The 24,199-nt window shown below is 37.3% G+C and overlaps 1 protein-coding gene across 1 annotated transcript in view; it reads left to right on the forward strand.

Annotated features, from left to right (window-relative positions):
- Positions 1–22,219, forward strand: part of PTPN12 (protein tyrosine phosphatase non-receptor type 12) — a 78,903-nt gene extending 56,684 nt beyond the window's left edge. The window contains exons 12-18 of the mRNA XM_054071291.1: positions 937–1,022; positions 11,528–12,492; positions 16,445–16,522; positions 17,793–17,881; positions 18,861–18,891; positions 20,196–20,312; positions 20,906–22,219. Of these exons, the coding sequence (XP_053927266.1) occupies positions 937–1,022; positions 11,528–12,492; positions 16,445–16,522; positions 17,793–17,881; positions 18,861–18,891; positions 20,196–20,312; positions 20,906–20,967 (1,428 nt within the window). The 3' untranslated portion in view covers positions 20,968–22,219. The remainder of the gene's footprint in view (positions 1–936; positions 1,023–11,527; positions 12,493–16,444; positions 16,523–17,792; positions 17,882–18,860; positions 18,892–20,195; positions 20,313–20,905) is intronic.
- The last annotated feature ends 1,980 nt before the right edge of the window (positions 22,220–24,199 follow it).

A 24,199-nucleotide genomic window follows, 5' to 3' on the forward strand; every position in this document is an offset into this window, starting at 1 on the left:
ATAACATCATGCTCAGCAGTAAAGAAGGAAAAGGATGGGGCTTAGTGAGGTGAGCCAGTTTTTGCTCAGGACCTGGCTGGGCATAGGTCTGCCTGTGGGAAGTGGTGAGTGGTTGCATTTGCATCACCTGTTTTGTTTGTTTTCTTTCCCTCTTCTCCCACTTCTCCGGTGCTTACTAAACAATTTCATCTTGACTCATGGGTTTTCTTGCCTTTCCTTTTCCCCTTCAGTGGCTGGAGGGGAGGAGTTGAGTGAGTGGCTTTGTGGGTCTTATCTGCCTACCACAGTTAACTCACAAAAATATTTGTAAGTACGTGCATACAAATGTGTATGCATACCTGCATTTATAAATGTATATATCTATAAAATGGAGCTTGTGTATTTATCGTTCTCCTAAAACAAAATAAAAATCATCATGCTTTGAGTAAGTTAAACTTCATTGTACACAAATGGGAGATGACTTGAAAGTCTTTTAGAACAATGCATTAGATTGTGTCTGCTTGTCAGTTTACGGTAGCTGAAATTCTCATTTTCTTACTGCACCGTAAATTAGCCCTGTCTTCAATGGACCGATTGTACAAGTGTAAATAATTGGGCTGATTAGAGACAAAGTGCTTTCAATATGAGTGATCTGGAGGTCATAAGGGAGCTTGCTTACTACTAACCTGAAAGTATTAACCTGAAATTGAGAATTTTTCTACTGTGTTATACAATTACATGCAAAACAATGTTTTTCACAAAAATTTGAAAATACTGTGAATTTAGAGTAGAATTCAATCTGTATGTAATTTTAGAGGTGATCTCTATATGATAGCCAAAAATATGTAGTAGTCATATATGATTTTCAGGTATCATTATGGATCTTTGGACCTCACAGTTTAGGAATTTTGTGTGTCAGCTTTACAGCCATGAATGAAAACTTTTTCTTTTAATCAGGATGAAAATAATACAGAGTATGCTGTCAGTTCTTCAGATGCTGAGAAACAGGATTCTCCTCCACCAAAGCCTCCACGGACCCGCAGGTAGGTAGTGATGTTAATATGCTATTTTAAGCTGAGAGATTGATGTGCTTCATAGATAAAAAGTAGAATAAAACTATTGATACTCTAAAGATTTTGAAGTTGCAAAATTTTCTATTAACATATGGAAATGTATGTAATACAAATAGAAGTCTTGTAATCAGCTCTGTGAATATACGCTTTAATATCTTTGCAAAGTATTTGTTTGAAGATACCAGTCAATGACTGGACACGCGTAGACAAGCATGGCACTTTAGTAATCAGGTATGTTAATCTACTTATGCTGTAAATCTGCTAGGTGATAGTAGCAAAAAATCTTCAAAATAGGCTCAAATAATGACTGAGTTCTCATTTTTGGTGGCAAAAACATAATGAAAAATATCTGTCTGTTCAAGAAAGTGTTCCCTCACAGGCAGTACTGCTATTGACTAGAGTACGCCAACAAAATGCCTTCCTTTATTGAGAGAAAATATTGGTTTCGCCAGTTCTTCTATTCAACAGAAAAAAAACCAATACTCTCTAGCTCTTAAAATCCATAGACTTGAAGGAAGCCAAAAGTAAATGTGAACTGACAAATTCGTCTGCCTAAAATGGGCACCCAACCTGAGTGTTAGCTAAAGAAGCGACTCACCCAAAGTAAGTGCCTAAGTTTGCTAACTAGTTTCTGGAAGGCTTGTAGGACCTTTGGCAGATTATCTTGCCCCTGCTAAATTGTCCATAGTTAAATAGATTTTTAAGGTAAGCATTTGAGTTTTCTCAAGTTGTGGAATGACATAAGAAACCACCGGTCACTTCATATTCTTGTATAACTTTTAGTTATTTAAAATATAGCCAGACTGAAGTAGTGCAAGTAGGTCAGTATTAGTAATTCCCATTCATTCGATACTTTAACCATTAAAGGTAGAAGATGAGAATTAACCCCATCTTTCCAGTACTGTATTTGACAGGAGACAAATGATGCAGTAAAGTGAGCCCATTTTCGAGGGGCTAGCAAGATGACAGTAGTGTTATTGTACAACAAAATGGATAAAATTGTAAATTTTACAATTTAAAATTTAAAATTTAAATTGTAAAATATTCTGTTTGATAAAGGAGGGAGTTTAAGTGTGTGTAATTATATATATAATGTAATCAGACTTAGAAAGCTGTTTGAAAATTGGTGTCTCTGACTGGTTAGCACTGTTTTATGTATATGTTCAGTATTGCAGCACCACCTTCTCAAGAATACACGCAGTTTAAAACTGGGTATGGAAGTATTCCACTTTGCTATTGACTAGTAATTTGGACCAGATCTAGAATAATGCGTGTTGTAATGAGGGTATTGGAGAGCTACCATAGACAAACCTATTGCTCTGCTTCTGTAGTGTCTCCAGGGATGATATTTCCAGTAAGATAGCTTTGGAAATAATAGCAACCATTAGTGATACAGTAGTGTAAGAACATGAGTAGCTGTTGTAGTTAACTTAGCATTAGTTATGTCAGGCAGAAGTTAGTGGAGAATATGACATTAAAAGAGAGATGAAAATTAGTTGGGGCTTCTCACAAACAAATGGCATAGTTTGTGCTATCTAGGTAATATCATTTTTGCCTTATTTAGATTGATGGCAATGTGATTGTATTCAATTGTGTAGATAAAGATGACGACAGAGATGTGTTCATGATGGGTTCCAAGCTCTTATTGAAACTGAAGTCACTGAACTTAGGTATCGTTTCTGTCCAATAGATAATTCCGTTATTAGTCCCTTGAAATAATCTTAGGTGTATCTACGTTTTTATCATCTTTAGATACTCATGTAATAATCCTTTGTGCATAATCCATGTTTTAGCACACATCTGCTGTGTCCTATCTGCATTGCATTGTTTTTTACTTGCTGCATTATTAAGTGAAAATCTTTTAATCTCTTATAAAAGCTGATCTTTTTTGGGCCTGTTTCCATGAACTCATACTTTCCCATCTGCCAGCACTGGCAGGAAGATTGGTTCCTTAGAGGTGAATAAATGGAAGCTTTTTGCAAGGCTGTTGTCTTTTTCTAACATAGATTATTTTGAACAGCAATTAATTACACCCCTCATGGAAGACACTTCTGAGAAAAGACTTTATTTGCAATTAGTCACATCTGCTCAGAATGCCCACTAATGAGCATGTATTTACTTGATGTGGGAGGTAATTTTACAAATCTGCAGCCTGATTCAGTCAAGACTTGGAGCCAGGTTGTGCATATTGTGGATGCTCTGGCACAGGTTGACATCCTTTTCCTGCGGAGGATGGGAGAGCAAAATCGGTGAAAAATTCTAATTTAAGCCCTGTACAGAGAAGGGAAACTGTTAAACATGATCCATCTCCTTATTGCATCTCTAGCTTCCCCCCCCCAATCCATTGTCTTACCATTATTTCTTCATGTGCCTTTTGTTATTTTTCTCTACATTGCTATGACTAAAAATATCTCAGTACAACTATTTTAAGTGTTTGTCTACATCTTTTTTCTAGTGAATGTTTTCAAGTGTCTAAGAGTCATTGCCTTTACGGATAAGTTCACATTCAGTAGGTACTCTGAAATAATCTAGCTCAACCTACGTTTTTAGTTTGATTAAGAATGTTGTGTAGGAACTTGCTTAAAATATTTTGTTCAATAACATTTTTATGTTGTCTGCCAAATGTGTGCTTGAGCTGTACCTGCACTGTCTCTGAAGAAGTTACAAACAAGTTGCTTAAGTTAATATTTTTTTGAAAGGAAAAGGCTTTTCATTCTTCATATGCTGTGTTGTGGTTTGATTTAGAATGAGTGATTAGTAAGGCAACTTGCATTCCTTTTATTTAAGAGGAAGTTCAACGATTGCCGTTTTTCTAAAGTAAGAGGACTTTGGTGACTAATACTGAACTGAACTGTGTGCCAGCTTGGTTTCAGGTGAACTCGCATAAGATGATCTTGGTGAAGCAGGAGAGAAGTTGGTTTATATTTCTTGACCTCAGGATGCTTTTTTTCCCTATTGTTATCAGACAAAGCCATATTTGCTTAGATGGTAATGACTGATTCTTCTAAATTGTTTGCCCATAGTCTTGAGGCTGGTTGCTGGGTGAGATGGTGACATCTCCTCTACAGCAGTTTTCACTGGCTAACTGCTCAGTACGTTGTAGAGCTTTCCTGTAAAGGTGGCTTTCTTGCCTGTCTCTTTTCTTGTTTGTGACAGGATCATGGGTCAGGTAAGGTCTGTATTGTCTTTATATTTGTAGATGTATTCCTCTTAGAAGTAGCTATTATGAAGTTAACTCTCGTGTCTGTGCTAAGTAAGGATGAAATGCCACTGAAGACTTCTGCCATATAAGATCGGATGCTTACATGGAGAGAGGCATAATTAATCCTTTCAGTACTTGCTTTGCTTGGGGATGCCTTGGGGAAGGACTGCTACAAAGTGTAACTTCTAATTGTACTTTTCTAGGCTTCTTATGTCTTTCTTCTTGGAAGTTACAAGTATCTTTACACTATTGATATTGTATTAAAATTTTCTTAACTTGTATTAACTCACCACGAAGAGTATGACTATACTTGTTTTGTAGAGGTTCTGAATTTGTATTGCTTTCCAAACTTTTATCATCTTAACTTTTTAATCCATGTTTGCTTTATGATATGTAAGCAGAGTCATTTAGGCTAACGTCTATCTGCATTTGATGTCAACATTAAAAAAAAATCAAATAATATCACTCCTTGATTACTATGAAGGTGAACAAGAACAACTCATGAGTGCATACATCAGCTCCTTACTTGAGAAATGGCTTGGCTTTGCAGTTTGGTTACTTCTCGCAAAAGTCATCTTGAAATTACATCTGTTCAATTTTTTTGAAGGACTTGGTGGGGTAAAGAGCATTATTTGCTAGACACATTCAACTGTTTTCAGGTAAAGGCAGGAAGAAGATGTAAGTTTTTACTTTATTGTAAGATGTAGGACTGTAAAGTTTTAAATTTGCATGTTAGGACTTTATATGATTTTACATGACTGCGAAATTGGAGCTTTTCCTTCAAATCTAATAGCAGTGATTGATACTTCAGAATTTAGAATTGGTAATTTATCTTAATACCTTTAAGGAATAGTCCTTGGAATGTTTGTGTACTTAGTAGTTAATCCAAAAGTATCTGGAGAAAGGGGTTTATTTTAATAAGGCTTGCCTATAGAAAAATTTTTATTTTGAAGACCGAATGCAATTTGAAAGAAATGGAGGAACTGAGACAAAGTCACAAAAAGGAAAGATGAGGGAGTTTTTTGTATGCACTGTGATGAAGCGGTACATCCTACTGTCTGAAGGAGAAAAAGTAGCATGCTGTAGCAAGTTGACGTCAAATTATAGCTGGACTTCAATCTAATGACTTAAAAATACGTATCAAGAGTTATATGTAATAGTTTCATTTCAAGCCTTGCAAAAGCTAAGATTAAAAACATTGATTGGAGTTCCTTGTCAATTACCGCAGTTTTTAATTGTGTGTGTCACCATTAAAAAACCAGAAAGGCTCATGTGAGTAACTTTTACAGGAAAAATGCACTAGTTCATTATTTTTATGAATTCCTTACACTTTTATATAAATTATCTGCAGTGTAGTTTGAACTGCACTTCATTGAACTGTTGCTTTTCTTCCACGTGGATGGCAGTGATTTAATGCTTAAGTAGAGTAATGTGGTTGTCTAGCTTCAGTCTGCTTATGTTGAGTTTAATTTTCCTATTTTAATTATGAGGGAGGATGTAGAGCTTGTTCTCTATTTTTGGCTAATGGTAGCAGCTGCATTCCATGACCTTGGAATCACTGTGTTTTATTTGAAAATAAAACCCTACAGTATGCTGCATAGAATAACCATGGATTAGTTAAGGGTGGTTTTGTTTTTTTTTTTTTTTGAACACTGGCCAAATTTCATTTAAATCTGAGCCCATGGTGGCCTATTTCCATAACATAGCTTTTTTTTTTTTTTTTCCATTACGGCTAGAATGATTTAGGTCTTAAAACATTCTGAAAATGTAGGCTATATTGCAGAAAAAAAAGCAAAAATAGTGTTGCCATTGCTTCTTTTTGATTTTGTGGGTTTTTTTCCATTTGTACTTTTTTGGTTGTGGTAAGTTATGGGAAGATTTTTTGACAAGTTATTGTACTTCTGACAAATTATAATTTTTTTGTGACATTTTAAAGGATTTATTATTATGTAATGCATGATTTACCTGACAGCTGATAAGCCATGAAGTTTGAGGGTTTTTGGCACTAAGGCACTGCATCAGCTGCTGAGGCTCTGTGGCGATAAAAGCGTATGGGGAAAAGCTGCCTTGATCGCCCAGGGAAATTACATATGCAGTTATGTACAAGGAATTGCCGAGACAGTGGAATTACAAGATAATTGGTAGCTGTTGTATATGAAGAAGCACTGTCAAGGCTGAGTGATGAGAAGGCTTTTGTTTTTTTTTGTTGCACAGTGTGATTTTAGAAATGTAGTTGAGAAATACTTCCTTTTCAATATGTAAAAGCAATGTGAGGATAATTTGAAGGTCAAATATGGGAAAGCTTACTTCTTTCTTAAACAATCTGGAATTCTTCGGTTCACTGACTCAATATCCTCTTTCGTGAGCTTTCTATTAGTTTCCTGGTGATTTAAATCAAGCTGTCTTTACTATACTGTCTCCTGTTGTTTGGAATAATATTAGTAGTTCATCATCAGATAATTTTCTGCCCCGGGAGGAGAAGTATCTATAGAGCACAGCTGTCAGAGGAAGTGCCCAAAGAAAGCATTATGCAGCAGCCCAAAACACTCAAGATTTTCTGGCCAGAGTTTTAGAGAAAGCTACTGCCAAACAAAGACCTCTTAAAAGTAAACATGCCCTAATATTTCTGCTTAGTAAAAATAAACAAAATTATATTTGCAATGCTGAACATGCAAAATAATAATACTATGATGTCACTAAAATGGAGAAGTTGTTACATATTCAGAGAAAACCAGGAAATCCTTGTTGGCATCTATTTCCTTTTAAGAAAGAAAGAAAAGACATCAGAATGCTATTTGAGCATCTCATTTTCTGAGGGTGGATATTCTTGAATATTAATATGGCGAAGAATGATAGAGAATTTCCCATTTGATTGCTGTAAGCTCTCATTTAAGAGTGAAGGAATGAAATTTAACTTAAAATATAATGGGGAGCATTTTAATAGCTCTGTTAAGCTGTGTATGAGGAAAATGATTACACAATTTTTGAGCTGCTGACTTGTGCAGTATTTCCTGTGTCATCAATTCTACACATGCCTCTAAGGGGGCTGTTTACTTGTTTGATTAACAGGAGTGCGGTTTCATTAAACAGGAATCGGTGAGGAACTTCATGAATTTTTACTGGTATTATGGGCCTATAATCTTGTCATATCTAGTTTAATGCTAATTTGCTTCTTTGGCTAATTGTAATGCTTAATGTTATGTCTGTACCAGATAAGACATTAGTTTTGCTGATTGCGTATATGACTCTGGGTCAGGAGAATGAGGTCAATAAGGGAAAAACCTCATTTTCAGGAGGAGGATTTAGTGGAGATAACTGATGAGCATCACTGCTGGTAAAGGGAACATGTAACCGTTTAAACAAGTGAACTCCCTCCATCCCTCTGTTCCTCCTTTCTCCTTTCTGCCCTGGAACAGTGGAGAGATATCCAAGGGAAATTCTTCTGTCTTCCTAAGTTGTATTAAGTTAGAGCAAGATTGACTTCGGATTTGGGGTTTTTTTGCTCAGCTTTTCTTTACTGATTCAAGCAGACAACTTGTTCTCAAGCTTGTTGATTTTCCAAGAACAACTGAAGGCATAACAGTTTGCAAATTACTTTTATTTGGATGTGGTTTGTATTCCTCCAGTCTTAGTGTAAAGCTAGACAGCAGTATAGAAGCACAGGCTGGGGAGGAAGACGAGGAATTTGAGACCGAACCCTTTGTGATAGCAATCAGACAGCAGAGGATAGAAGAAGACACCTCGGAGAACTGCAGGGGGATCTGGGCTTTTCTTTGCACAAAGATATAGTAACTTGTAGAAGATGATTTGGAATTTGGGGAGTTTGCAGTACTTCAGTGGGTGGGGGCATTTGTAAATGGAAAATCTAAACAGTTCTCTTCAGTTTTGGTGTCCAATATATAAGGATTTTGGTTATCCATCCCATACTACTATAGCTTGATGCTAATAAAATTACAAGGATGAAACTCATGCTGTAGTCTACCCCAAGACATGTATGCTTCCACTTCTGTAGGAAATTTAAGTGTGAGGCAGCCTCTTATTTTTTTTTCACATGAATTAAGATAGTCTCAAGAACTTGCACTGTTTAAGTCCTTTTCAGGCTTTGCTTGAAAGTAGAGAAGCTAGTATTGTTGCTTGGATTTTGTTTGTTAGATGACACGCAGACAGTATCTGTCTGATACCTGTCACTTGTGAACAGACAGTCAGGAATTCTTGTGCAATTGCAAAGTCTTTAGCCCTGTTTCCTATAAATCTTAAGGATGAGCCCACTGTTGAATTTATTCCAGTGTTACACAAAAAGTGTATTTGATAAATAACACTTCTGTGTTTCACTTTAATGCACTTGGGGAAGAAGTAGCAGTTGAGTTTCGTAGCTCTCTGTTTTTTTTTTTTATTTTTCCACTATCTTCTCTAGGAACCTTTTTGTATATACGATCAAGATTTCTTAATCATTCTTGATTCCTCTCATGCTGTCTTTCAAAGATAGGTTGGTATATGTGACCAGTATGAGAAAAAAACCCTCACCATGGATTGCTGGATAATGCAATACTGAAAGGATATGGAGTTTAAATTGGTACTCTGCATTATTCTTATAAGCCTTACTACTTGTTTCTTTAATATTTTCTTATTAATATTGGATGAGAAGGTGGAAAATTCTTTGGCCCACAGAACTATGTTACTAGCCCATGTTCTCTTAAGTAAAAAGGCTTTTTCTGACTTACTATGAGCACCAAGATGAAGATGGAGACTTGTCTTGGAAAGCCAAATGCCTTAATTAACGAATGCAGGAAACTGATGTTAGGCTTTGTCAGTCGTCAAAGTGAAATGATTGATTTATGAAGTTTTATAATGTCTCTTGTGAAGTATTTATGTTTTGTAGTCAGCCAAGATGTGATTTTAAGAGCAAGCCTTTTCTTTGGTCTTGCCTGTCCATGGCTCTAAACAGCCTTATTAATGTTTTGACATTACTGACAGTCTGTCTCTGTCTGGGTAATTGTTTGATTGAAAAGGGCTTCAAAGGCACGCCTCTTATTTCTGCTCATCTTGTGTGTGACTGACTATGATGATCCAGCTGAGATTTCTCGGAGCTCCCCTGCAGTGGCTGAAATTTATTAGGCCTATATTAGACTTCTGAGTTCAGCCTGAGCTTCCTCTGTGGAAGATTTGTAGGAGCAAGACAGATAGTGGAAGAGCTCTGTGCTTTCTTACTGTTTCGTGTTGAATGGCAAATTGTATTTGGATGTCAAATTTAGTCTATAGTCTCTACAGGTGTGGTTTCATTTTGTAGCTCATGGCTCATAATGAGATTTCTTTTTCCTCCACAGAATTGGTCAAGTGTCTAAAATATGAACACTTTTCTTTCTCATTCTTCATATAAGTTAGTAATTTATGATTAACTACTTCTGTTATTTATGGAAGTTCCATCTAAAATAACTTGAAAGCCCAGGGAATATAATCTGCATATCATCCTGTTGGTCCTTACAGCGTGAGAGTTGTTCTTGGCATGCCTTTAAGATCTGCCATATATGCTCTGTTCTCCTGTGTTTTACACAAATGCAGCAGAATAATACTGTCAGTGATCTGTCATCTCGCCAGTAGTAAGAGTTTTTGCCTTTTTGGAAGCCTCTGCTTTCTGGTATTTGGTGTGTAGCCTTGAATTAAGTTGCAAATAAAACTGTTTCACAAGGGTGCTGTGAATGCTCTTCTGAATGGATTCAGTTCTTCAGGATGTTGGATCATGAAAGGAAGGTATGATCCAAGGTCTACTGGTGACTTAATTTTTAAGGGAAGAGAATGTCCTGCTATAACCTTATCTCCAAGGGAAGGATCCAAGTCTCCTGCTGCAGAGCTGGATTTAGGTGATTCATCGTGCCTCTGAGACAGATTATCTTTAAAAAAAAAAAGAAATAACCAAAGGTGTCTGAGGATTTGTCTGACTCCTGCTTGTTCAAGTTACTTGGGTGCTGGGACCACCTGAACTTGTCAGTAAAAACTGTGTGACCCTGGAAATTGCCTGTTCCCCTATCAGGGATGGGAATATCTGTTTTTTAAATATTATTGTCTTGGTCATTATGTGCTGGCCTGTATAGAAGGTTTATTACTTCATCATGAAGGGCATCTTTGCCAACAGTAGGAAGTGATCTGAGCTTTGTATATAAAATAGGCTGTTTTCTCAGCTCAAGCACATGGCCAAATCACGCTCATTTGCAAACCATAGTCCATTGTGCTTTGATTTATCTGCGTGGATTGAAAGTATAATTTCTTGAAATTATTTCATAGTGTTTGTGATCTTCACACTCATTTGTTTTGCACCTCAGTTATCGCTCTATTACCAGTCTTATTAATGAAAGGAAATAGTTTCAAAGGCTCTGAAGGAAAATGCATAATTAGTCTTTGTAGACAAGACAGTAGTCATTTGCGCAAAATGTTTGTAGTCAAACATTATGTCTAATCTGAAAGTAAATTGACTGTATGCTTGAAGAGCTTCTCCTTTTAAGTAGTTTAAGATGAGCTGTAGTAAGTGCTGTGGTCTCACTGATATGCACTGTAATTTGGATTTAATATTCTGCTGTGGAAGATTTTTCTACAGCAGCTAAATTTGGTTTCATTTTTCTTGAAACTCTGGAGAAACTATTAAATACACAAATAAAATGAAATCCTTCTGGAGAAAAATAAAACCAAAAGAAGGTATTGTGTATTAAACAGGCTGTAAGGTTTTTTTACAGAATTTTTTCCTGGCTTTATTGAAAATTGAATTCCATGTGCTGAGTTCCTCTGAGCTATTTATTAAGAAAGCAAGCAAGAAAGTATTGAACTCCTGCCACAAGAGGGCCTTTCTTACAGTCTTTGAAAAAATGCTCTGAGGAAGGATGTGAGCAATCTTTGAGCTATCAGTGAGGATTAGTTGTGGCCTAAATGCATTTCTTTGTGATGTTCTGAAAGACTTGTTGAGTGTGTTGACTTATTTCTTGCCTACTCTGTTAGCTGTTGTTTTATAACCATTGTCTATGCAGTGGAAGCCTGCTTGGGAGTTTACTATTGGTATGAAAGCATTACTACTGCAGAACAGGCTCAGCACTTCACACAGTCCAGCAAGCAAGCATTGCTGGCTTAAAAGGAAGAAAAGAGCTGATGCGGTTGGAGCTTTGCTCTCGCTTAAGTGAAAGAGATAGTCACCCCACTTTGTGTCAAAGCAGGAGATAGATGCATAGATAGCTAAAATATTGTCAAAATACAAAAAGCTTACACAATTATGTTTTGGTTTTTTTTGCAGTTGCCTTGTAGAAGGAGATGCTAAAGAAGAAATCTTGCAGCCTCCAGAGCCTCAGCCGGTACCACCAATCTTAACACCATCTCCCCCATCAGCTTATCCGACAGTCACTACTGTGTGGCAGGACAATGACAGATATCATCCAAAGCCAGTTTTGCACATGGTTTCGTCGGAGCATTCAACAGACCTCAATGAGAATTATAATAAATCAACAGAACATTCAGGGAAGAATGACCCCAGTGAACGTGCAGAGAAAAGGCTGGAACGCAACTTAAGTTTTGAAATTAAGAAGGTACCTCTTCAGGAGGGACCACGAAGCTTTGATGGGAACTCCCTGTTAAATAGGGGACATGCAATTAAAATTAAGCCTGCGTCATCCTGTGTAACTGATAAGAGCTTTAAGGCACAGGAACAGATTTCAGGGGATTCATTTGTAGATGCTTCTCAAAACTCAAGTATGGAATGCAGTGTGCCACAGTCTAGCACAGCCTTAATACCTTCACCAGAAAGCCTGCAGAGCCAGCAGGTTTCTGATACTCCGCCGAGACCAGATCGTCTGCCTCTGGCAGAAAAGGGACATGCCACGTGGTCACTGCATGGGCCTGAACGTGCACTGCGTACATCAGTGTCTGAAGACGTGTCTTCAGACGTCTTATGTCATGGCGTTAAAACTCTCTCTCTGGTATCAAATACGACAATTGAACATCCTTCCAGTGATAATGTTGATCATACTACTATTACTGTTCGAGCACCCCTCTGTTTTACTAATCCTCTTCATTCAGATGATTCTGACACAGATGAGATGAACTTTGACGAAGCCATGAGCAGAAGTGCATCTAATGTTTCAACTGCAAGTGCCACAGTTTCTGCTGCCACTAATACTGAAAATATTTTTGCCAGAAAAGTGTTGCCAATGTCTATTGCTAGGCAAGACTTAACAGCTGTAACATGTTCTGGAGATGGCAAAGGTAGGTTTTGCTGTGGTTCAAAACTTTTGTTCTTTTAGTTGGTTGCATCTCTATACTTGGACAGCATAATTTTTTTTTAAATGCATTTTTCTAAATGTGAATTTGAACTGAGTAGGGTGTGGCAGCCTCAGAAGAGGTACCACTCACTGCCTTCTAGTTCTTGTTTTGTATGTGAACTATGTCCACTGTTGGTACTACAGACCAGCTACTTGAAAAGCTTTATTATAAGACGTGAAGGTATTCTTAATTGCAGGTTTCTGTGTAATTGGTTGGTGCCTTTTTTTTTTCACATCCAATTTAATGGAATTGTGTATAGAAATGGCAGTTCTGAGTAGTTGGAATATTTCAAACAGGCTTATCCAAACACACATCAAATTCTTTCTTACTGACTGATGTATTGGTCCTAAAAATATAGATGTTAACTCTTTCACTGTATTGGTCTTTGACGTTGCTCATGATTTGGCTTCTGCATTTAAGTAGTGTTGTAAATATTTAGCCCTGCTTTCCTCTTTTGCTGTATGTGGCCAGGAGGAGACAAAGTAACATTGCTGCTCATGTAAAAATTCAAGTTCTATTGCTTTGAAAATTATGCAATTGCTTTTAATCTTTTACTGCTTTGGGGATTTTTTTTGAGCAAGAATCTTCAAACTGCTTCTGCAAAAAGTTACGTCATTTATTGAAGGCAAAAGAGTCCTAGAACATGCAGATTCGGGTCTCGATTAGGCTGGCACACTTAGATCAGATGGAGGACATACCTGGGGCTAACTAGTTAGGCCTTGGTAACTGCATGTGTGAAGTTCAACAAAGCAGGTAATAAGGCTGTGGAACTAAAAGGAGAATGTGAGTTTCTGTGTTTCGATCAGGTTCTTGTACTTGGAGCTCCTCAAAGCAGTGGCCTTGCTTCAGGAGTCTGTGCAGACTGTGTGACTCCGAGGTAAAATGGAGCTCAGCGTGTGATGCAAGATGCAGAGTTGTATTGAAAAAATGTGTTGTTAACTACATTTTCACTAAAAGTCATATATGAAATATGAATATTTTGCAGCTTTGAAAACAATCTTTTTCTATAGATTTTGTAATATTATGTATACACACAAAACAATACTTGCACATATGTGTGTGTTTTTAAGCCTGTGGCACTTTGAAAGAGCTCTGCATAGCAAAGATGAAATGGTTTGTGTCATAGTAACTTAAACATCTATACCAAGCAGTTCTCCTTGGGTTGTTTTGTGGTAGATTTGTGTGCTATAGTATTTGTCCAACACTGCTTTTAGCCAGACTTTTTTTCCTTCTTTCCCAGGGCAATCATCGTTTATCACTGTTTGAAAATTGTTAGCTCTCTGCATATCTTTTTATGTATATGCTCTAAGAATATGCAAATACAATAAATGATATGTCATAAGTATGGTGAAGAGCTGGGCAAAATGTCACTCAGGAATTTGTTTTGTTGTAACCACGTATCAGAAACATCCTGAAATAACTGTCGCAGCCTTTGTGCTGCTGCTATGTTGTTTTCACAGGAATGGCTTAAATGTTGATATTAATTTTTTATAGTTATCTCTTATTGAGGCTCTATCTGTTCCTTTTTGTAGGATAGTGAACACTCCCATTTTATATTCAGTTTTGCAGCTCTTGCTAATCCATCTCAGACTCAATAATAGAGGGTAGATTGCTTTGCATCAGTAATCCTAAACCATGTTTAATAGTGTGTTTTTCATTTTCATACTTATTTGGGACCCTTTTGTCTGCAGCTGGGCATGTACAGTCCTCAATGAAGCTTGCCTGTGAACTTAGCAGCGCCCTAGTTGCTTAACCATATCTGTTGGTGCATGATCTTACCACATGATTAAATTCTTTTTAATTCAAATTAAGTGAAAAGTAGTTGTGCCCTGAGGTTAAAAAAATCCAAAACAACAACCCCCACAACAACAAAAAACACCAAAACAAATTAAAACAAACCCCCAAACCCTCAGTTTCAGTTAGTGCATACTCCATGGTGACTGTACTTGCTAATTTTGTAAAGACTATTTTGATAAATGAAGATTTTTCTTATGCTGTACAGTAAACTTGAGACAGAGCGGGTTCTCGGAGAAGTCACTTTGAACATAGTGCTGTGCAAAACCTGATGGAGTTTCCTGTCCCTACTGCTGGCATGTTGTCAGGGCAAGCTTTGTGGCCTTCATTAGTTGAAATGCCGTGTTCATTTTTTTTTAGTCCTGTGTAGAATACCAGTTGTCAGTTGAGGTCTTATGACAGCAGCTTCTTTGAATTGTTTAAACCTTTCATTTCGACTCCACGTTCCTTGAGTAGGCAGGAGTGGGCCTTTTGCTGCCAGAACAGCCTGTGTAGCCTGTACCTGAGAGGCAAGGGGGAACTGACTGGGGACAGAATGTGTTACTGGCAATGGTGGTAGCCATCTCCTCTGTCTCTTCTTTGTTTATGGCCAGCAAACCTTGCACTGGACCATTTAACTAGTTTGTATTGTTGGTGTGGGAGCTGGCCTGGGGCGCCCTGACTTAGGCTTGGGAAGCAAAACAGAGACTTGAAGCTTCAGACAAGTGGTTAATTTGGAGCTTCCCTAGAACTTACTGTCATGCAGTGCCTGAAGAGCAGCTTTGCTTAATGTCCTTGTCCTGTGCAATCTAGCTGTGCTGTGTTGGCTTTGGAAGTAAGCGTGGTTAGAGTTATCTAAGGAAAAGATAAAAATCGCTGCTCAGCAGCAGCAAGTTGCTGTCGCCAGCACAGCCGAAGAGCTCACGCATAAAAAGAAGAGTGGCCAGCAGGTCAAGGGAAGTGGTTCTGCCCCTCTGTTCCTCTCTTGTGAGACTTCATCTAGAATCCTGTGTCCAGTTCTGGAATCCTCAACGTAAGAAGGATATGGAGCTGTTGGAATGGGTCCAGAAGAGGCTACAAAGATGATGGAGGGCTGGAGCACCTTCCCTGCGAGGACAGGCTGAGAGAGTTGGCTGTTCAGCCTGGAGAAGAGAAGGCTCCTAGGAGCTCTTATAGCGACCCTTCCAGTATGTGAAGGAGGCCCTACAGGAAAGCTGAGAGAGGGGCTATTCATAAAAGGCTTTGTGGGATAGGACAAGGGGGGAAATGGGTACAAACTGGAGGGGCAGATTTTAGACTGGACGTTAGGAAGAATTTCTTCAGCATGAGATTGGTGAGGCACTGGCACAGGTTGCCTGGGGAAGTTGTGGCTGCCCCATCCCCTGGAGGTGTTCAAGGCCAGGTTGGATGGGGCTTTGGGCAGCTGATGTAGTGGGGCGTCCCTGCCCATGACAGGGGTGTTGGAAACTGGATGATCTTTGAAGTCCCATCCAACCCCAGCTATTCTATGAATTTTCAACACTCCTTCTTACCATGGTTTGGGAACTTCCTCAGTGGTTCAGTGGGCAGGCACCGACTGTGTGTAGTTATTGATGTGTGCAGAGGAGTTCAAGGAGCCAATGCGTTGTAATGAGCTTAACTCTCACTTGCAGTGGCTGCAAATAGAGGTGTAATGAGCTGCAATTAAATTACAGTAACTACTGTGATTACAGTTACTGGCAAGTTACTTGTTCAAGAAGCAAATGGTACCCCAGTGCAGACTGCTAATTCTGCTTATATTCTGTTGCTGAAAGAAGGAAGGAAAAGTATTCATTGGGGTTGCTGAGGGTGTTTTCTTGAAATGATTTATGTTGAATGTGTGTTCTGCCTTTTTTGCATCACATACAGACTGGTTCTCAACCCTTTAATGTGAAGATAGTGTTGCTAGCATGGAATTGCTCCCAGGGTGTTAGCATAGTCAAACAAAATGTTTTATAACAAGTAAGAGCAAACTTTCCTTTTGCTTTGAATTTCATACCAAGTTTAGGGTGATCTCACGTGTCAAAAGATGAACTTATAAAAATGTATAAGGAAGAACTTTAAGTGTGTTCTTTAACTTACATAAATGTCATGTTTGATTTAGATGCTGATACTTGTGACGATTCCTCGCCCCCGCTCCCAGAAAGAACACCAGAATCATTTGTATTAGCAAGTGAACAGAGTGAGTTCTTAATCCTTTGTGATAATTGGGGATAAAATGTGAAATACATTTCAGTATTGTGTTTTAATGCCCCTGCTTCTTGGTTAATCTTAGAAGTGTTGGGGCAAACTGTAAAATATATGGAATCTAAACTTTAATAGCTTATTTTGAGGTTTAACTTTAAAAAGCCATTGAACACAGTCAAATTATTTCTCATTCTCTGCCTAACCATGCTGTTACATGATATTTGGGTGTATTGGAGACTGTAATATTGACTTTAGTGTAGCTGGTTTTCAATCTAAAGGCTGTGGAAATGAGATCCAGTGGGGAAATGCAATACAGTTAGGGGATTCCCCAGCTATTTTAGGTAGCCTCCTACTGCTCCCAGGCAGGGAATGGGAAAACACATGAACAACGCTTATCTGATTCTCCTTGCAGGCAAAGGAAAGACGATGACATTTAATATTGCAGTGCGTCTAGTAAATTATTTCAGTTTATTTAAATTTAACATAGTTTCTTCTTTGCCTGTATCAAAAGGGAACTGAAAGAGAAAACTGACACTTAGAAATGATGTGCTTATATCTTTGTATTTCATTCATCAAAACAGTAATGATAGAATAAAAAAAAAGGGTTAGTTGAAGTGAAGTAATAAATTACGTTTGATGTTTGATATCTTCCAAAAAACTAGTGAGGTGTCATATTACTGAGGCTGTTGTTTTAGTGTCACTTGGTGAAACTTGCAAAAATTTTTGACCGAAGTAGTTAATATAGATGTTTTTCAGCATAAAACCACTCAAGTTTTGAAATATGTCTCTGAGCATCATAAGCATTGGAATATTGTAGATCTCTTTCTCTTCTGTGAGAACACAAATTTAAAAAGAATAAATCTCTGCTCTTGATTGTGGTTTTGCATTATGTCAGCACAGGATGGGTATGGCTGTCCTGACTTGTGTTTTCTTGACTTAGTATGTCTTTTTAGATTGCTACTGCTGCCACAGCTAGTATACAGAATTTTAAAGACATGATTCTAACAAGAAAGTACTTCTGTGTGTAGGAACCCCCAAATGAAGAAAATGAACATCCACAGTGCAAACACTGCAGTTTTGTGTTTTTGAATTATATTGTGGAGTTTTCCCCTTACTTTCAAAGCTCTCCATGTGAAGAGAAATTCATGTTTTTTACAAGCATTTAGTTTTAAAAAGTTGCGTTATAGCACATTCCTAGTGCTGTGTTCTAATGCCACCTTATGGAGAGAACTTGAGTATGTTAAGTTTGATTTAATTTTTCCTAGGTACACCCTTGCTGAAGCCAGTTAGGACTGCACAGTCGGAGTGGAGTTTATTACGTGATCAGCATCTCCCTGAACAAGCAGTCTCCACAGTAAGTGTAGGAGAGAAGGCTGTACTAATCGGTCACTTCTAGTGTGGTTGGGAGCTACAACAAAAAGCAAAATACATGCTTGTGAGCAGTTACAGCTGTTGATCATCTGCAACTACCCAGTTTTCCCTCTGCCTGAGCTCCTGAACTGATGTGATAAAAGCATAATTTATTTCTAGGAGAGCTATCTGGTTTTCCAAGTTCAACAATCTTTATAGAAGTCATCCTTAATATACCTTGAATTACAGCCTTAAGAGTGTAGATATGCTGCCTTTATGGAGCGTGCTGTCTGCCCTTACTTGATCATAGGCTGATTCAAGCTAGAGAACTGCAGTCTGGTCTGCATGTATAAGATATATATATGTGCTGCATATATAAGGGACTTGAATCAGGCTGCTCAGGGCTTTAACCCATGGGGTTTTGAAAACCTCCAGAGATGGAGACTTCGTAGCCTCTGTTTGCCTCCTGATGAAGTTTTGCCTTATGTCCATATTTAACCCTTTTTCTGCCCATCAGATTTTACTTTCTGCGTCAGGGCTACTAGTTGCTCAGTCATCCAGCATAAAACAGTTGGCCAAACTTCAAAAGCATGTAAATCCTGCCCTTTTTTCCATGCACCCCCAATGCATCTTACAGCCACCATTACACAAGACTTAAATTCCCATAAAAAGATGTGACTTTTCAGGAACGTAGATTAGTATGAGGAACTCAACTACCTAATTTTGCAAATAATTTGTGATGTGATAGATTCTAACATTTCATTAAATACTTAGTAGGTTCTGATAGTAAATTTCTTTATGAACTACTGTAGCGTTTTTTTTCTCAATATTATAGGAAGTCAGAAATGTAGGAACAAGTAGATACTTCTCCATGGATGTGTATATTTTTTTTAAAATGTTTTCATCATCTTAAATTTCCTGGTGTTCTCTTAATACTTTGGCAGCACTTTATAGAATTTATTTTCATTATTTCTCATTAACAGGGTTTGAAAACAACTTCACCTGTACTACCGGGTAAGTGATGGAGAAGATTTTTTTTTCTTTTTTAATAACACAAAGGAATATTTTTTTTTCCATTTGTTGATCTGCTACAGTAACCCTGTGAGAGTGGAAAGTTCAGGTAACCCTGACCATTTGATCTGATAGTGTGTTTTGGAAATATTTTCATTAGAAGATTAGAAAGCAACCAGGGAGGAAGCTTTTCTCCTGGAAATTCACTAATATTTCATAATCTAACCTTGAAATAAATGTATTTATATGACTACTTCAGAACCTACTTCCAGCCCGTGATGCTTTAATTTTCATTGGCAAATCTCTAAAATTTGCAGTAGTTGTGCAAGCGCATCTCTTACTCAACAATCATTCTTCCCTGCTGAACAAAATTTGTCTGAACTTGACTTTTTCTCTGATGATACCCAAGTATATTGTCAAAACACTGGCATGTCTGGAAAGACCTTCTGTGTTGAAGCTTCTAGGGTTTTCTGAGGAAACAAGATACGACTTTAACTTAAAAATTAATGTTAAACTCTTGAAATAATGCAGACCAAAAATATTGGTTTTAAATGCATACTATAATATTTTTTCAGCTTAATTAGAACCACCCTGTGTTATTGCAGTAGAAATTGTAAAAGTTGAATTAATTTCTTTCATTTCATTAAGACAGGAGTGAACTTGATACAAGTTCAGCAGGGATGTGTGTGTGTTTGTATCTTGCATATTTACCAGTCTATAATTTCTGATCTTATGAAAAGTAAGAAGTGTAGTCTGTCAGATGATGTTTAAATTGGCAGCAACCTGCTTCTGCTGTAAGCTCCGTCTGCCATATCTGCATATCCCTGACTGGACTTGCACAGTCCAGTTGGAGCTGCCTCCTAAATACCTGGTAGTTTGTTTTTAAATAACATTTTTCAGAAGTATTAGAGATTTTGCTAATAGGGTGGTTGATTATACAAGTAATGCAACATAGGTTTTCTTAAGCACATTTAGAAGAAAGAATACAAACACATGTTTTATGTTGATGTATGAAGTGGTACTGTCAGCTCTTGCTATAAATAGATGGGATTTTGGATATCCTTACACACCTTAAAAATAAAGAAAATCCATATTTGGCAGACAATATGTCATGGTTATTGAACATCTGTTTCACAAACAATTTTGAATCGTGTTTTTTAATAAACGAGAAATTAGCTTTTAAATCTTTATTTTTGTAAAGAATATTTAATGGAAGTTGTGTTCAGGACTGAGCTGTACTTAAAAATAGCGTTCACTTAGTGCTGACTAAATGGATGCTGCAGTAAGTGTGTTTGTGTGTCTTCCAGATCGACCTGAAAGAAGCAACAAAACACCAACTGACATTTTACCTCAGACTTCTTTTTCTGGTTCCAGTGACACAAGAGGTCAAATTTCAGAATTTCCTGCAGAAGTAACAGATATTGGTAATTACAGTACATTCAAAGTGTAATCACTAGGTAATTTAGAAGATTCATTAGCAGTATTAGTTTGGATAGCTGCTGCAGCAACCTCCCTCCAACTTGAAGTGCAGAACCCAGCCAAATAAGCCTGCTGTCTCTTTAGCATTGCCAAAGGAATTTTTCTCAGAACAAGTGATTTTGAGACTCTTCGCTTTGTTTTTTCAGAGTGTATGAAATATAGAATTAGTCAAATGGGATATAATTTCTGTAGAGCACTGAAAACTTTTAGAAATGATACCTGAGGAAACTGCTTTGGTACATAGAGAAGGAAAACAAAAAGCAATAAATGATGACAAAAGCAGTAATGCTGTATTTACTGAGAAGTATTTTGCAGGTGAGGCTTAAATAGTGAACTGTAATAATATATAAATTCATAATGTTTTTATTTCCTGTGCCATAGTGCCTTTAGAACTCCTAACACTATGCAGTTGTTTTCTAGCCATGAGAATAAACCTCTTCCTTAGGAGCTGGAGCATGTCTTAGTGATTCTTCCACCAGCATTTATTAGACTGCATTGTCTGAGGGGACAGAAGTATTAAATACATTTCTTTCCTTAGGTTTTGGTAACCGTTGTGGAAAGCCCAGAGGACCAAGGGAGCCACCTTCAGAATGGACATGATCCAAGAACCAATGGACATACTATCAATAAATTATACTGGAAAACTTCAGGTGCCACCGAGAACTAAAATAATAGTATTCCACTTTCTGGGGGGAAAACTAACACAGAGCAGTGTAGATCTAGCTACCAAATGGTACGCTCTTACAGTACATCCCATGCAAAACCTTAAACATTGTTCAACAACAGTGGATTCCAGTATTACAACTTAACTTTTTGCTGGGGCCATCTACCTGCCTTATTACACTTAGGTGAAAGTATTGCATATGATTTATTTTGTAACTTCAAGTATTATTGCCTTAATGTCTTTTAACCCTGTTACACGCTGCTTGTAGACATATGTTAATATAGTAATACTTTTGACGGATTGTGTTTATGGACTACTTTTTGCTAACGTTTGATTACCATGTATGCATTATTTTGTATATGTACAGGGCAAGTAAGTATGTAATTTGATAAAGTTGCAATCATAAAATATTAACAGAAGATGTAAGAAATCTCTGCATGATCTAAATTTTTGTGTACCTTATTTGTAAATTATTTGCCCTGAAGTTTTAGAAAATAGTTTTTGGGGTTTTTTACAAAAATTGCTGGACACACACAGCCAGAATTGCAGGTTAGCAGAGATAAAGATTGTAATACATTTTGTAAATTGTAAGCAAAAGGTTATTTTTATATTATATACTGTTTAATTGTCAGACCTAATTTGTTCTGGTTTTCATCTAGTCATGGAGATTCAGTAAGTGCCTTGGAACAGTATTGAGTTCTCTTAGCCTGTGTATGTTACTTCAGTGTTTTGAATTCATCTGGAATTAGATTATCAAAACTATTTGTATGTTTCTAGTATATTTGACCTGCCAGTAAAAGAGAAGCCATTCTACGTAATCAACACTCCTTAGTTTTCATTTTAATGTTTCATCAGTTGCAATCTTTAGAAAATTCATCTCTATCAACTTCCTGTATAATAGAGTTTTACAGTTTTAATACGGCGTGTTTCTAATTCGGGGAAAACCAGAACACACTGGTAAAAGGACTGTTTAAATACCACTGTCTTCTCTTACAAATGGCGAATGCCATTTTTTGTTGTTCAGCGACTGTGTATGTAAGAAAGCAACTTATATGAAGGTTCACATAGAGCCCTTGCAGCTACACTGTACCTTGGCAATATATTGTGTCAAGAGTTAATCCTTATAAGGATTCCTTACTTAAACTTTTCTGTAATACAATCTTTAAATTAAAGAAAGTCAAAATCTCACTATGGGTGTTTTTACTCTTAGGGAAAAAAAACAACATATTCTGAAGCAAACAAGTAGAGTGAAGGATGGCGGTCTCGCTTAACTTATATCACTTGAGCAAAATAGTGACCATCAGGACCTTGTTTTTAGTAACTACTTTATAAGCAGTAATGGCAGAGAAGTGAAGAAGAGTATTTACAGGAAAAACATTTATTTTAGGTAATGAAACTATGTATTAATCTGAACTTTAGCCATGGAAACATTAGGTCTAACTTACAGCTTGTACCTTCAGGGCCACTCTGCTAAAAGAGTGGTAACACCCAGATAGCAGAGCCCTATTTTAACTCCCAAAAAGGATCATAACTGTCAATTACTGTCCTTGACCGTGCGTTAATCACCGGGCATTTGCTACACATGACAGACTGCCTTGCTGAGGAGCTTTTCCAAAGAACTGTATGCACTATAAATACTTTATCTTCCCATAGGTATAGTTTTGCTATTATTCATTTAAAAATAAAAAATTTGAGGTTATACGCCATTTGGGGATAACATATATCAATTAGATTCCTCCTTTGTAAACAGTTCAGACAGCTGGAATGTCTTGCAGTTGGCACAATGAAGTTGGCCTGAACTTTGTTCCCCTTCCGTGCTGCTGAAGAGGATTTGCTTAGCCTTTCACTACTATGGACCTCCTGTGCTGTTGTCACTCACGACAGGCTGGCATTACAGCTGGACAGGCCAAATCAGCGTCACTTTCTGAAACAACTGTTAAATAAGGAAATTGCCAAATATGTTTTGGGTGTACTGCTTAAGGAACACTTCCATATTTCCCTACCATGAAAATATAGGACTGTGCAGATTTTATATTTTCTGCTCTCCACATCAGAATTTCACTTAAAGCAAAGGCTGGCAAAATTCTGTGTACTATGTACGGGCCGTCTGGTCACATTTAATGAGCGTACATCCCAGGTTCTTTTTTTTTTTCTTTTTAGATTTGTGTGGATTTGGATAGTATTCCAGACTGAGGTTTTTTTTTTCCTTTCTGAGTTTAAAGCCTTTCTTTGCTTTAGTAAAATGAAACTGCAGTTGTGCTTGTATGGATTTCTGTTCAGACCTGTTTTACAGCTCGCTGTTGCCTGTTTATGTTAATCTGAGTTTTATATTTTCACCTATTTTATTTCAGGTAAACTGACAGTTTTATGTGCAAGGAAAAACCTGCCCTGTCTCATTACTTTCTGTATCCACGCTTGTGGGTAGTACAGAGATAAGTGCAGAGTTGGATGCTGTATGCTGGACAGTTTCACATCATACCTTTGAAACATTATCCAGTTTAATGGCTTCTTCAAAAAAACAAGACCTGTCTTTGTGGTGCTTTGTTTTCAATGGAGCCTAAAGGGGTTTAGAATATTACACTAGCTTGTGAATTTTCACTGAACACAGATCTAGACCAAGTAATTTAAATTTTATATGTATATATTAAAATAAAAATCCTGGAATAGTCTTTTCTTTAGTTTAGCTCCAGTCTTCCATGCTACACTTTCCAAAAGCAGTCTTCAGTCTCTAAAGTCCAGCTTTTGCAAGACATACAATTGACATGCAGTAGCAAAGAACCAGTAATGCTACTCAACCCTGCTTTTCTTATTAATAACTACTGCATTGGCTTGTTTGTTCCTTCACTTTTTTCTAATATTCCATATTTTAAATTGTCTAAATGTATTGATATTGAACAAATCACGCAGTAAGTTATCACAGCAAGAGAAGAATGTGTTGTCCATGTTTTAGAAATGCAAGTGCTTGTCTCAGAAGAAAGCTGATGGCTACTCGTATCATTGCTCCTCTCTGTGCAGTGTATTTTAGGCTTTGTATTGATTTGGCAGATAGTTCTGTAGCTTTTAGTGGTTAGAGCATTACTTTAGCATTTTGATTTCTTATTTATCTGTTAGGAAAGCCTGCTGCACTTACATGTCATTTCCCTTAAATAAGTTTCCAACTTGGGAACA

Source organism: Cuculus canorus, chromosome 1 (assembly GCF_017976375.1).
Source record: "Cuculus canorus isolate bCucCan1 chromosome 1, bCucCan1.pri, whole genome shotgun sequence".
Lineage (NCBI taxonomy): Eukaryota > Metazoa > Chordata > Aves > Cuculiformes > Cuculidae > Cuculus > Cuculus canorus.